Genomic DNA, 12,712 nt, shown 5'->3' with positions numbered 1-12,712 from the left:
ACTATATGGCACAGTTACGTAGAGATAGCCTACCATGTAAAAATTGCATAACAAAAATATATATATCATTCTGAAAACTAAAAGATACGTTTCCTGGAGGAATGTTTGCATTTGTGAACGGGCGGCAGGTAGCCTAGCGGTTAGGAGCTTTGGGCCAAGTCTATGCATACTCACAGGGCCCTACACACTACGTACACTGATACTCCAACACACATTCACTCCATCCATCATTTGCTTATACACATGCATTTATACTGACTCTACACACAATCATAAACGCTGCTGCTACTACTGTTTATCATATATCCTGATGCCTTGTCACCTTACCCCTATCAATCCCTGCACACTGTAAATATGGTATGGGAACCTTCCGTCTTCAAGAGAGCGAGAGTTGCACCCCTTCTGAAAAAACCTACACTCGATCGCTCCGATGTCAACAACTACAGACCAGTATCCCTTCTTTCTTTTCTCTCCAAAACTCTTGAACGTGCGGTCCTTGGCCAGCTCTCCTGTTATCTCTCTCAGAATGACCTTCTTGATCCTAATCAGTCAGGTTTCAAGACTGGGCATTCAACTGAGACTGCTCTTCTCTGTGTCACGGAGGCTCTCCGCACTGCTAAAGCTAACTCTCTCTCCTCTGCTCTCATCCTTCTAGACCTATCTGCTGCCTTTGATACTGTGAACCATCAGATCCTCCTCTCCACCCTCTCCGAGTTGGGCATCTCCGGCGCGGCCCACGCTTGGATTGCGTCCTACCTGACAGGTCGCTCCTACCAGGTGGCGTGGCGAGAATCTGTCTCCGCACCATGCGCTCTCACCACTGGTGTCCCCCAGGGCTCTGTTCTAGGCCCTTTCCTATTCTCGCTATACACCAAGTAACTTGGCTCTGTCATATCCTCACATGGTCTCTCCTATCATTGCTATGCAGACGACACACAATTAATCTTCTCCTTTCCCCCTTCTGATAACCAGGCGGCGAATCGCATCTCTGCATGTCTGTCAGACATATCAGTGTGGATGACGGATCACCACCTCAAGCTGAACCTCAGCAAGACGGAGCTGCTCTTCCTCCCGGGGAAGGACTGCCCATTCCATGATCTCGCCATCACGGTTGACAACTCCCTTGTGTCCTCCTCCCAGAGTGCTAAGAACCTTGGCGTGATCCTGGACAACACCCTGTCGTTCTCCACTAACATCAAGGCGGTGACCCGATCCTGTAGGTTCATGCTCTACAACATTCGCAGAGTACGACCCTGCCTCACACAGGAAGCGGCGCAGGTCCTAATCCAGGCACTTGTCATCTCCCGTCTGGATTACTGCAACTCGCTGTTGGCTGGGCTCCCTGCCTGTGCCATTAAACCCCTACAACTCATCCAGAACGCCGCAGCCCGTCTGGTGTTCAACCTTCCCAAGTTCTCTCACGTCACCCCGCTCCTCCGCTCTCTCCACTGGCTTCCAGTTGAAGCTCGCATCCGCTACAAGACCATGGTGATTGCCTACGGAGCTGTGAAGGGAACGGCACCTCCATACCTTCAGGCTCTGATCAGGCCCTACACCCAAACAAGGGCACTGCGTTCATCCACCTCTGGCCTGCTGGCCCCCCTACCTCTGAGGAAGCACAGTTCCCGCTCAGCCCAGTCAAAACTGTTCGCTGCTCTGGCACCCCAATGGTGGAACAAGCTCCCTCACGACGCCAGGACAGCGGAGTCAATCACCACCTTCCGGAGACACCTGAAACCCCACCTCTAAGGAATACCTAGGATAGGATAAAGTAATCCTTCTAACCCCCCCCTTAAAAGATTTAGATGCACTATTGTAAAGTGGTTGTTCCACTGGATATCATAAGGTGAATGCACCAATTTGTAAGTCGCTCTGGATAAGAGCGTCTGCTAAATGACTTAAATGTAAATGTAAATGACCCTGTATATAGTGTACTTTGATATTTGTAGATCGTGTGTTGGTTCTACCTTGTTACTTATAGTGTTACATAGTTATTGATTACTGCATTGTTGGGGTTAGCACTAGAAAGAAAGGCAGTTCACTGTACTTGACATTAAAACTAAAATACAGACAGGAATTTACATACATTAAATACAAAATAGGTAGGAACAGAGCCTTAAGGGAATGAGCAGTGGATATACTAATATTTACAGAGATTGTACACATTTACAGTATCACAATGCATAGAGATGAATGGAGTGCAAATGCAGTTGTTTTATGTGCAGTTCAGAGATTGCTTAATATTACATTAGTCTCTATGAACGAGATGGCCGGTTGGTGAGAGCCCCAGCCGGTGAAAGAAACTGTTCAGATGATTGAATATTTCTGCAGGACATTTTTTGTAGGGGAAGAATGAATGACTGTGCTTTTTAGTACTCATTTGTATTGAATCATTTCTATTTTGATGTCACAATTTACTGTAAATGTTTTCTGAAATAAAAAAATAACCAAGTGTTAACAATTACATGTCTAATGTTTTTATAAGAAATACAATAAAAAGTCAAACATTAAGGTCACGTGGAAGTTTATTAAATAAAACAGTATTTAAGGCAATACTTCCATTTGGTAAGACAATATTTGGCACAAGATTTTGTGTTCAGAACTAGGCTACATTCTTCACCATAGCTAACATTGTGTTCACAGTAGTTTTGTTAACACTTTAAAAGCTTAGGTTTCGATTGCACCAGGTATGTATTCATTATCTCTTGCAACAGAAACTGTTTTAAAAAAAAAATGATGAAGCAAGCAGAACAAAACCTAACTGAATTTGTCCAATAGAAATTGTTTTGTTGCTAAATGTTGTTTGGAGTAAACAGTTGTTGCTAAATGTTTTGCAACAGACTCTGCGTAATGACTACACCCCAGTTCAACAGCACACTCTGTAGACGTGTGGACACGACAGCATCTTTTTAGTTTGTTTCACTAACACTACGCATCACTGGCTTGATGACTCCTGTAACATTCTGTCCAAGTAAAGCACATATCAAGTTAGAAATGAGAAATCTATAACATGTTACTTCACAATTATTACAGAAGAGTATACGATGGTGCTACACTATGTACAGGTGGTGCAAATCTAAATGACAAGAAAAATAACTTTTGTTTGACAAAAAGATGGTCCTAGAAATCAGGAGAATAAGACTTTCTGATAATTGTTGGTATGTAAACTTGGAATATGTGTGAGCTCTTCCCTCTGCCTTTCTCACACAATACACCTACCACGAGTAGAGAACAGCGTCCTCCTGGCTGGTTTTCCTCCAGGGGCTCCACCTCCCTCCTAGCCCAGGAGGAATGCTCAGTGGCTGGCCTTTGCCTTCTCAAACAGGGGCTTGAGCTCGTCCATGCTGGTGGCCTCCTTGTGCTGCATCAGGTCGGCATGGCCTTTGGTGACACCCCAGCTGTCAGGGGTGGACATGGACGGACACTTGGGACGGCCGGATGCTGGCTTCAGCTTCTCCCAGTAGTCACGGCGGGCCCTGGGGGAAGAGAAAGATGGTCATATGTATACGCCAAATGTAGTTGTAAGCTGGTACTAAAATGTTACAGTACTACGTAACCTCATGTGTTTCATAGTACCAATTAGAGTTAAATAATTTAACTCTTGTAATTTTGGACTGGAGTCATATACTGTCACCCCTTTGTGGTTCCTGGTATCTTATTAATTTGTACCCTTGTGGTGTATACAGTCTCGTTACCTGGCGCGGACCCAGGGCTTGGTGTGCATCTCCAAGCCAGCACCCCAGCTGCCGTGCTTGACGGAGGCAGCGGGCAGGAAGCCTCTCTCTGTGGCCAGCTCCTCAGCTACAGCCCTGATGTGGTAGGGCTCGAAGCCGCAGCAGCCACCGATGAAACGGATGCCAACGTTGAAGGCCTCTCTGGCGTACTTGTGCATGTCCCACCTGGTCAGAATCCTGGGCTCCAGACCTAGGGGAGAGAAATGTAGTCAGAAAGAGGGAGTTGAGGGGGGAAAGTAGGGAGGAAAGAAAGGAAGAAAAATAGAAAAAGAACACAACTAGGGTGCAGGAGAGAGATTGCGATGGAGATGTTATCGTGTGTGTACCGAAGGGGAATTCTGGCAGGTCGATGAATCCCTGGCAGTTGCAGTCAGGCGTGTGGTAGGCCAGAGGCTGCACCATGTAATGGGCCTTCAGCCCTGCCCTCTCCACTCCCTCTTTCATCATCTTCACAGTCTTCACACAGATCATGGGGTCAAAGTGGCAGTTGATGCCAACAATATTGGCTCCTATAAGCAGAGAGAGTGAGATGACAGTTTGACAATATGACTATTGACACCGTTTTTGGTTTTACTATCCTTGTGGGGGACCAGAAGTCCTCACAAGGATAGTAAAACAAGGAGGGACATGCCGCCGGTCCCCACAAGGAAAAGGATATTTTAGGCTTACAATTAGGGTTAAGGAAATAGAGTTCAACCTCCAATTTTTTGGTCCCCACAAGGATAGTAAAACAAACGTGTTTACACATCTAATGGTTAAATTAAGTCCCATACCAGCTTTGACCAGCCTGACAGCACAATCCCCAGGGCTGACGCCGTTGAGGTCTCCATCAGGGCCGATGCACAAGGAGGCACATACTGGCTTCCCGGAGGTTTTCAGCACCTGCACGGCCCACTCTGCCTCCTCCACATGCTCAAAGTACTGCACAAACACACAGATGGGGTGAATAAGTGAAGACCCAAAACACAGAAACCAGCATTGTCCAAGTGAGGATCCATTGAACATAGAAACGGTCAGGTCAAAATGAGACGTGCAGTATCAGCATGTTGTGTATAAGAAAATGTGCTATACGCATGTACAACATCACATTCCTACCTCTGCAATCATGAAATCCACATTCTTCTTGACAAAGACATTGAGCTGCCTCTTGAAGATACCCTTGACCTCGGCCTCGCTCTTGCAGCTCAGGTAAGAGGGGGTCTGGGAGACCCCACCTGCCACCATCGCGTCACCCTCATTGGCCACCTCTCTGGCCAGGTCACAGGCAGCCTCGTTGATTTGCGCACCCTGGTGTCAAAGCAGCCATTGATTAGTGTACAACCTTATTGATGTAGTTTGAGGTACAGTACAATATATTTTATATCACCATTGTGAAACCTGCCAAGTAGGCTAAACACCACATTGGGAAATAAAGTGGAGCTGAACAGAACAGGCGTTGAGAAACGTATAGTAAACTGATTTACAGGTAGATTAATTTATATAAGTGTCACGTTCTGACCATAGAAAGCTTTTATTTTCTATGGTAGAGTAGGTCAGGGCATGACAGGGGGTTTTGTCTAGTTTATTTATATGTTGGTTCTAGTTTCTTTTTTCTATGTTGGGGGTTTTGTCTAGTTTCTGTATTTCTATGTGGGGTTCTAGTTTCTGTATTTCTATGTTGTTGTTTTTTGGGATGATCTCCAATTAGAGGCAGCTGGTCATCGTTGTCTCTAATTGGGGATCATATTTAAGTTGTTGGTTTTCCCACTAGGTTTGGTGGGAGATTATTTTGAGTAAGTGCATGTTGCACCTCTTCGTCACGGTTTGTTGTTTTGTATGTCTTGCATAGTTTCACAGTTATAATAAAATGTGGAACGATACACACGCTGCGCTTTGGTCCCATTCTTCAGACAGATGTGACAATAAGCTCTTTCAGTCATTGGTCAATCTTGCTTAGAAATGCTTGGCTAAAAGGTAATTACAGTAGCATGGGTCTGGCATGCTTATTCATTCCCCCCTGAGCTTTCCCAACAGAGCAGACAGATACTCACTGTGAAGCGCTGAGCATTACCCCTGTTCTCCAGCTTATCGTCGCTGGCGTAGAAGGTGAAAGTCTGCATGACATTTGACCCCGCCCGCAGGAACTCACGGTGCAGCTGTCGCACTGGAAGTAAGAGCAAATGGCTTTTGGCTATGTATTTACAACTTCGACTTAATTCCCTCAGCCTCGTCTGGTTAAAACGTGCACTGTAAAAAGTAACTAGTAGTGTCTACTCCAACAGTCAGTAGAACTAAGCATAAAAGTGGTACCAACTCATGATTTATCACTTAATGTTTGAGTACTGTTAACAAATTAGGTTACAGAGTAAATAACCATTTACTTGTGTTCTGATAATCTAAAGTAGAGTTCACAAGTTATGATTATTCAATATTTTACAGTCAGTCCAACATTCATAAAATAAGTTGTTCTTACTTGATTGGATTGTTTATCTTTACTTAAAATAAAGTAGCCAGAGATTGATATGAGTAAAACAATGACATGTGTTGTGCTGTAATAGTTATACTTTTTTGCAAGTTAAGAATATTTATTGCCACATGGCTCTGTTTTGGGGGGATATGGGGTAATTCAACATTTCAATATGCATTCATTGTTTAAGTGTTAATAAGGAAACGCATTTCTAAAATAGCATTAAGCAGTTTGTTGTGCTATGATGTGTAATTGATAATGAACAATATCAAAACCGTCGTGAACACTGACATTCAATAATGAGACAACCCATTCCCACCATCAACAAGGTAATGTGCCCCACTCGTCATAACAGAACCTAATGCAGCATCGTGTAACGCTTACAGCGCTACCACCAGTTACTGTTTGAGAAATGAGCACGGTCCCCTAGAACGCCTGGCAAGGGGGGTTCAAGTGGCAAGTCTTCAAATGCATAAAACAATGTTAGGCTAAACATTAAGACACCACTGAAAATGAGTAATCAGAACTACTTACACTAGAAAAACATCTTAAAGTACTAACCTTTTTTATGGCCACTATGTTCACTACAACAAATTAATGTTCAAGTAACTTCAATCGTTATAGCTCAGAATACATAAAGTTCATAAGACAAAAAAAACGATTTACAACTTAAATATAACAGTATTTCCACAAAAATGTTGTTAGCGGAACTACTTTACAGTGTGCGTCTGGTGGACAAGTTGTAGGCGAGAGGCTGCGCGAACTGCTATGTATTATGACTGATGCATGGTCCAGGCCAGGTAGCCAAGCGATTAGATACGTGCGCTCATTTTACCAGCCTCAGGATGCTCTGCGGCGGCCTCAGGAGTCCAGGGACCCGCCTTCACGTATCCCCTCTTCTCCAGGGCGAAGACGAAGCCCCCATCCCCGATGACAATTTCGCCTGCATCCAGGCGCTCCAGAATGTTCTGCACAAACATTGCGTAATTAGTTGGTCATTCTCCAAGTATGAACTATGCACGCTTAATTAATACACGCATAACAGCTCCTTGGATGAAATAAGCAAGCCGTAAACTAGGGTCAGTGCTATCAAGAATCCTTGGGACGTCCCTACCGTAAACCCCAACCCTTATCCATTTTAACATTTCAACTTCAGTGGGTTAGGGACCCTTAAATTTAGCAGTGTTACCCAAATTAGTACTACACAGTTGATTCAGATTATCAACTCATCCACCAAAACTCCTAGGGCCGTGTTTGGGAAACGCTTATCTAAAACAAAGTTACAGAATATAGTTAAAGTAGAAGTCACAATTGTTCCATCAAACACGTTTGTGTTAAGTTTTATAGTTATAATAACTTACGCATTATACCAAATAACTTCTCTATAGTTGAAGCAATACATAGCACTTCTGCAAAAGACTGCATGCATGCATTTGGATACAGCCATAATGACGTTCATTCATATTAAATCGCCACTTACCCTCTTAGCTCCAGCGGGTGCCATGATCATTGGTGATTGCAGTTGTACTTAAGATCCACCTTCTCAACCAACCACTTCGGCTAGATTTGGTGTTTGAAGCAGTGAACCGTCTGTCTTTATAAGCAAAAAGAGGGGTGTGGTGCGCAGTGATGTCACACACAGATCAGCCTGCTCCTGCTTCTTACACATGGTGCTTTCAAGGCATCTGGGAATTCTGGAAAAAAACGGTGTCAAATCATGACGTCAATGATCCCCAGGTCGGAAAGGCGGAGCACTAGAAAGAGGCCCCAGTTCATTACCTGGAATCCGAGTTGGATGACCTTTCAAAACTAATTTTCAAGTCGCTCGTTTTTTTCAGAGTTCACAGTTGTTTTGAACGTACTGAAGTCGGAAGTCGGAGACATCAGCAGATGTCACAATTTACTATACAGAAACCCAGCCTAAAACCCAAATAGCAAGCAATGCAGATGTATAAGTTCCCAGTTGTTTTGAACAAGTATAGATCTCTTTTTTCTCTGCATCTATATATGCAAATGTAGCACAAAGAACACTTGTTATTTTACCTTGTGCATGTTTACTTAAAAGAAATATGCAGACAGGGCAATGTGCAATAGCTTATCATGGTTGTTTGTAACTTCAGTGAAGGCCCACAGCACCGATATTTAGCATGGGTCAATCAGTATGTGCAATAGCTCTTTCCCGTATGACTTGGAATTACAATTTTCTAGGTTATGTGTGACCACCAAAAAACTGGATAACTTTTTATACATTTTATTCCGGAGCCTTCAGATATAAAGTGGGGCTGCCTCTTTTGCCAAGACTAACATGTGTTCAGTGTTTGTGCAGAAATATGTTTCTTTGTCTGTTTTTGTTAGATTGATTAATATAATTCTTAAACTCATCCAATCTGGTTAGACCTGTCAGAATTCCATGAGTTTAAGAAAAAAAATACACAAATAACAGCAAAATCAGATGGCAGGTAACTTCAGGGGCTACAAAGAATTTGATATATATATATATATACAGTATAAAAGTATTTAAAGTGGCAATCAGCACTTGAAACAATATCAAAATGTTTTATCGCCCCTGTTTCGGTAAAAATATGAGGGATAGGCTGGAGAAATTTAACCACTCTCAAATTCAAACTCTGGCATCTTTCTAGAGCTCCGACTTTCCGACCTGTAGATCGCTGACATCATGATTTGACCTCGTTTTATTTCAGAGTTCCCAGTTGTCTTGAAAGCACCATTAGCCAAGGGGTCTGTGGCAGGAGTGATGAATGAGAGACTAGGTCATCATGCAGCTGCATGTGTGTGTGTCCATGGGAAGCAGAGGGGATGGGGAAGGAACATTTTGGCCCTAATAAAGATCCCAGCACAACAGTAGGCCTACAGCATCACTGATCTACAGCAATATAGAGCATATATGTACTTTACCATTATAGTTTACAAGCATAAATGTATTTATAGTTTAGGGTTTTAGGGTTTGTGGTACGTTGCGCAAATCATTATAACCCAAGGTGGTGGCCTGTCAGGTTTCATAGTGGGCGTGTGGGATGTTGTCACTTACACTTAAACAGTTGTATGCTTGCACAAGCACACACACGCAAGCACATGTATGCCCACACGCACACACACACACACAAACACATGCTTGCACGCACACAAGCACGCATGCACACACTCCCATTGTATTGCATTTGGTTGTGTGTTTTATGCTTTATGCTACATGATGTAGGCTTCTTTAAGGAAATACACTGAGTGTACAAAACATGCTCTTTCCATGACATACTAGACTGACCAGGTGAATCCAGGTGAAAGCTATAATCCCTTATTGATGTCACTTGTTAAATCAACTTCAATCAAATCAAATCAAAAGCGCCAAATACAACTGGTGTAGACTTTAACGTGAATTGCTTGCTTACGAGCCCTTCCCAACAATGCAGAGTTTAAAGATAAAAATGAAATAGTAACACAAGAGGAATAAAATAAAATACACAGGAATGGAGATACAGTGAGTACCAGTACTAGATCAATGTACAAGGTATTTGAGGTAGATACTGTATGTACATGAATGCAGGGTAAAGTGACTACGCATCAGGATAGATAATAATAAGAGTAAAATATAGAACAGAGTAGCAGCATATGATAAAAGTGAGTGTGTGTGTGTGTAATGTGTATGGATGTGTGTTTGTGTTGTGTTGGTCTGCATGTGTGTGTTATGTGTGTGTGTGTCGTATGTAGTGTATGTGAATGTATGTGAGCTTTGTGTGGGCTTGTCAATGTAGTGTGTGTGAGTGAGTGTGTATATGGTTTGTATATATAGTCTAGTGAGTGTGCGTAGGGTCAGTGCAAGATAGAGTCAGTGCAGTTAGTTTGGGTACCATTAATTGACTAGCAGTCTGGCTATTTAGCAATCTTATGGCCTGGGCCTAAACACTGTCTCGGAGTCTGTTGGTCCGACCGTTTGCAGAGGGTAGCAGAGTGAACAGTCCATGGCTTGGGTGGCCGGGATCTTTGGACATGTTTTGGGCCTTCCTCTGACACCGCCTGATATAGAGGTCCTGGGTGGCAGGGGGCTCGGCCCCAGTGATGTACTGGGCTGTCCACACCACCCTCTGTAGCGCAATCAGTGTAAATTAAGGGTAGGAGACAGGTTAAAGAAGGATTTTTAAGCCTTGAGACAATTGAGACATGGATTGTGTATGTGTGACATTCAGAGGGTGAATGGGAAAGACAAAAGATTTTAGTGCCTTTTGTCAGGCGGTGGGTGTAGCTGGTGCATGAAGTCAGGCGCAGGAGAGCAGAGATGAGTGAACAACGCACTTTACTTAAGAAAATAGCACAAAGTAACAATACCAATGTGCGAACAATAACGGTTGCCACAAAACACGGGTGAAAACAGCACCCGGAAAAAAACAGCCGGAAACGTACAGACCTTAACCAATAACAATCACACACAAAGACATGGGGGAAACCAGGTGTGTGGGAAACAAAGACAAAACGAATGGAAAATGAAAAGTGGATCGGCGATGGCTAGAAGACCGGCGACGTGGACCGTCGAGCGCCGCCCGAACAAGGAGAGGAACCGACTTCGGCGGAAGTCGTGACACCTTTGAACGGGGTATGGTAGTAGGTGCCAGGCGCATCGGTTCGTGTAAAGAACTGCAACGGTGCTGGGTTTTTCAAGGCCATACATTTCCTGTGTGTATCAAGAATGGTCCACCACCCAAAGCACTAATATTAGGAAGTACACTCAGTGTATATACATGTGTGAATAACTACCGTACTAACATTTACAAAATGTGGGAGTAATGATTAATAAATGGTGAGCATACTGTTTGTAAATGCCGTATAAATAGTTTATAAATACCTCTAAAAAGTGTTACCTGTTTTTGTTAAGTATCCAATGTTTCAGGTATCATAAAATGTATTGTAGCTTTTAACCTTTTTAGTGGCATGCTGAAAGAGTCATACAGTAGTTGAGCATCACAATATATTTATACTTATCTGTACAAAATATAATAGATTTTTGTTTGACGTGATTATGTACACCTGAGACAATGGACATTCAGGAGAATGGACATTTAAAGAATGATCAGATAGACATGTATTGTGTAGATAAAATATGACTGTCAGTAACAGTAGATTGGAATAGAATATGAGATTGTGTTCTACTATCTTAAAAAAAAACTGCTATCTAAAACCTAAAATGGATCTCCAGCTGTCCCCATAGGAGAACTGTGTAAGTACTAGGTAGAACCCTTTGGGTTTCAGGTAGAACCAATTTGGGTTCCATGTAGGGAACCTAAAAGGGTTCTACCTGGAACCAAATAGGGTTCTTCTATGGGGACAGCCGAAATACCCCTTTGCAACCCTTTTTTCTAAGAGTGTAGTGGTTCTATTTATATCTTCAACATGCAGTTGCAGATACAACCCTGACATTAGTTAAAGGCGGCAATAGATTCCGGGTCAACAGCATCAATATAACAGTATAGCTTCCGTCCCTCTCCTCGCCCCAACCTGGGATCGAACTCGAACCATGGACCCTCTGCACACATCGACAACAGCCACCCTCGAAGCATCGTTACCCATCGCTCCACAAAAGCAGCGGCCCTTGCAGAGCAAGGGGAACAACTACTTCAAGGTCTCCGAGCGAGTGACGTCACCAATTGAAACGCTATTAGCGCGCACCACCGCTAACTAGCTAGCCATTTCACATCGGTTACATAGGCTAAGTGAGATTGTGCCTGGCCAATGCTCTATGGGCAGTTGATGTCGACTCAAATTATGCAAGCATTGTCTGTCTACACTGCCATTAGATGACAATGACATAGATAGATCTTGTCACAAAACAAGATTTTGTAAAGGGTCTATTGGACTAAATATCATCAATATCAACAGTGCTTATCCATTTTGTGTGTATTTTTTATTTATTTGTATATTACCTTTTGTGTTATACTCTGGGGCCCTTCTATTCCCTAGACCAGTGACCTATATTTGAGCCACAGCCTGACCTATGGTATCTAAAGAGTTAACCTTTCAGCGATTTTTAGATTGGGAGGGTCTGGACACAGTTGGTGCGTTCAAAAAAACTCGGAACTCGAAAAGAAACGAACTCCGAATAGGAAAAATCGTTTTAAACGGGCCTCCAAATCGGAATTACAAGTTGGAAACTCGAGCATCATGCTATCAATCCAACAATCAATCAATAAATGTATTTTATAAAGCCATTTTTACCCAACCTAAAACCCAAAAGAGCAAGCGATGCAGATGTAGAAGCAGTGGCTAGGAAAAACTCCCTAGAAAGGCTGGGAAGAGGCAGGAATCAGGCTCTGAGAAGTGGCCAGTCCCGTGGAGTGCCGGGTGGAGATTATACGAGTGCATGGCGATTAAGGCCAGATCGATCTTCAACCAAGATAGTCATTAAGGCCAGATCCTAGAGCTCCAACTTCTCCGACCTGAAGATCACTGATGTCACGATTTTTCCCAGTCTGAGCTCGTTTTTACCTGAGTTCCCAGTTGTTTTGAACGCACCAAGTTTCACTGTGCC

General features: G+C 43.2%; 1 protein-coding gene across 1 annotated transcript; it reads right to left on the bottom strand.

Moving 5' to 3' along the window:
* Positions 1 to 2,507: 2,507 nt before the first annotated feature.
* On the bottom strand, positions 2,508 to 7,880 carry bhmt (betaine-homocysteine methyltransferase). Its single transcript, XM_014138149.2, has 8 exons — positions 7,661 to 7,880; positions 7,016 to 7,148; positions 5,765 to 5,877; positions 4,830 to 5,021; positions 4,508 to 4,655; positions 4,061 to 4,243; positions 3,696 to 3,924; positions 2,508 to 3,476 (listed from the first exon to the last, which is right to left on the bottom strand). The coding sequence occupies exons 1-8, from the start codon at positions 7,688 to 7,690 to the stop codon at positions 3,296 to 3,298; spliced, it is 1,209 nt and encodes a 402-aa protein (XP_013993624.1). The 5' UTR covers positions 7,691 to 7,880; the 3' UTR covers positions 2,508 to 3,295.
* Between the last annotated feature and the right edge of the window lie 4,832 nt (positions 7,881 to 12,712).

Source organism: Salmo salar, chromosome ssa01, assembly GCF_905237065.1.
Source record: "Salmo salar chromosome ssa01, Ssal_v3.1, whole genome shotgun sequence".
Classification (NCBI taxonomy): Eukaryota; Metazoa; Chordata; class Actinopteri; order Salmoniformes; family Salmonidae; genus Salmo; species Salmo salar.
The sequence above is the reverse complement of the archived record's forward strand: the minus strand, read 5'-3'. Positions and strand labels throughout refer to the sequence as shown.

Coding starts and splice junctions, on each gene's coding strand:
- bhmt (XM_014138149.2), bottom strand. CDS start 7,690: ATGATCATGGCACCCGCTGGAGCTAAGAGG. Junction 7,149..7,660: donor CACCCGCTGGAGCTAAGAGG/GTAAGTGGCGAT, acceptor ATGTTTGTGCAG/AACATTCTGGAGCGCCTGGA. Junction 3,477..3,695: donor AAGCCCTGGGTCCGCGCCAG/GTAACGAGACTG, acceptor CTCTTCCCCCAG/GGCCCGCCGTGACTACTGGG.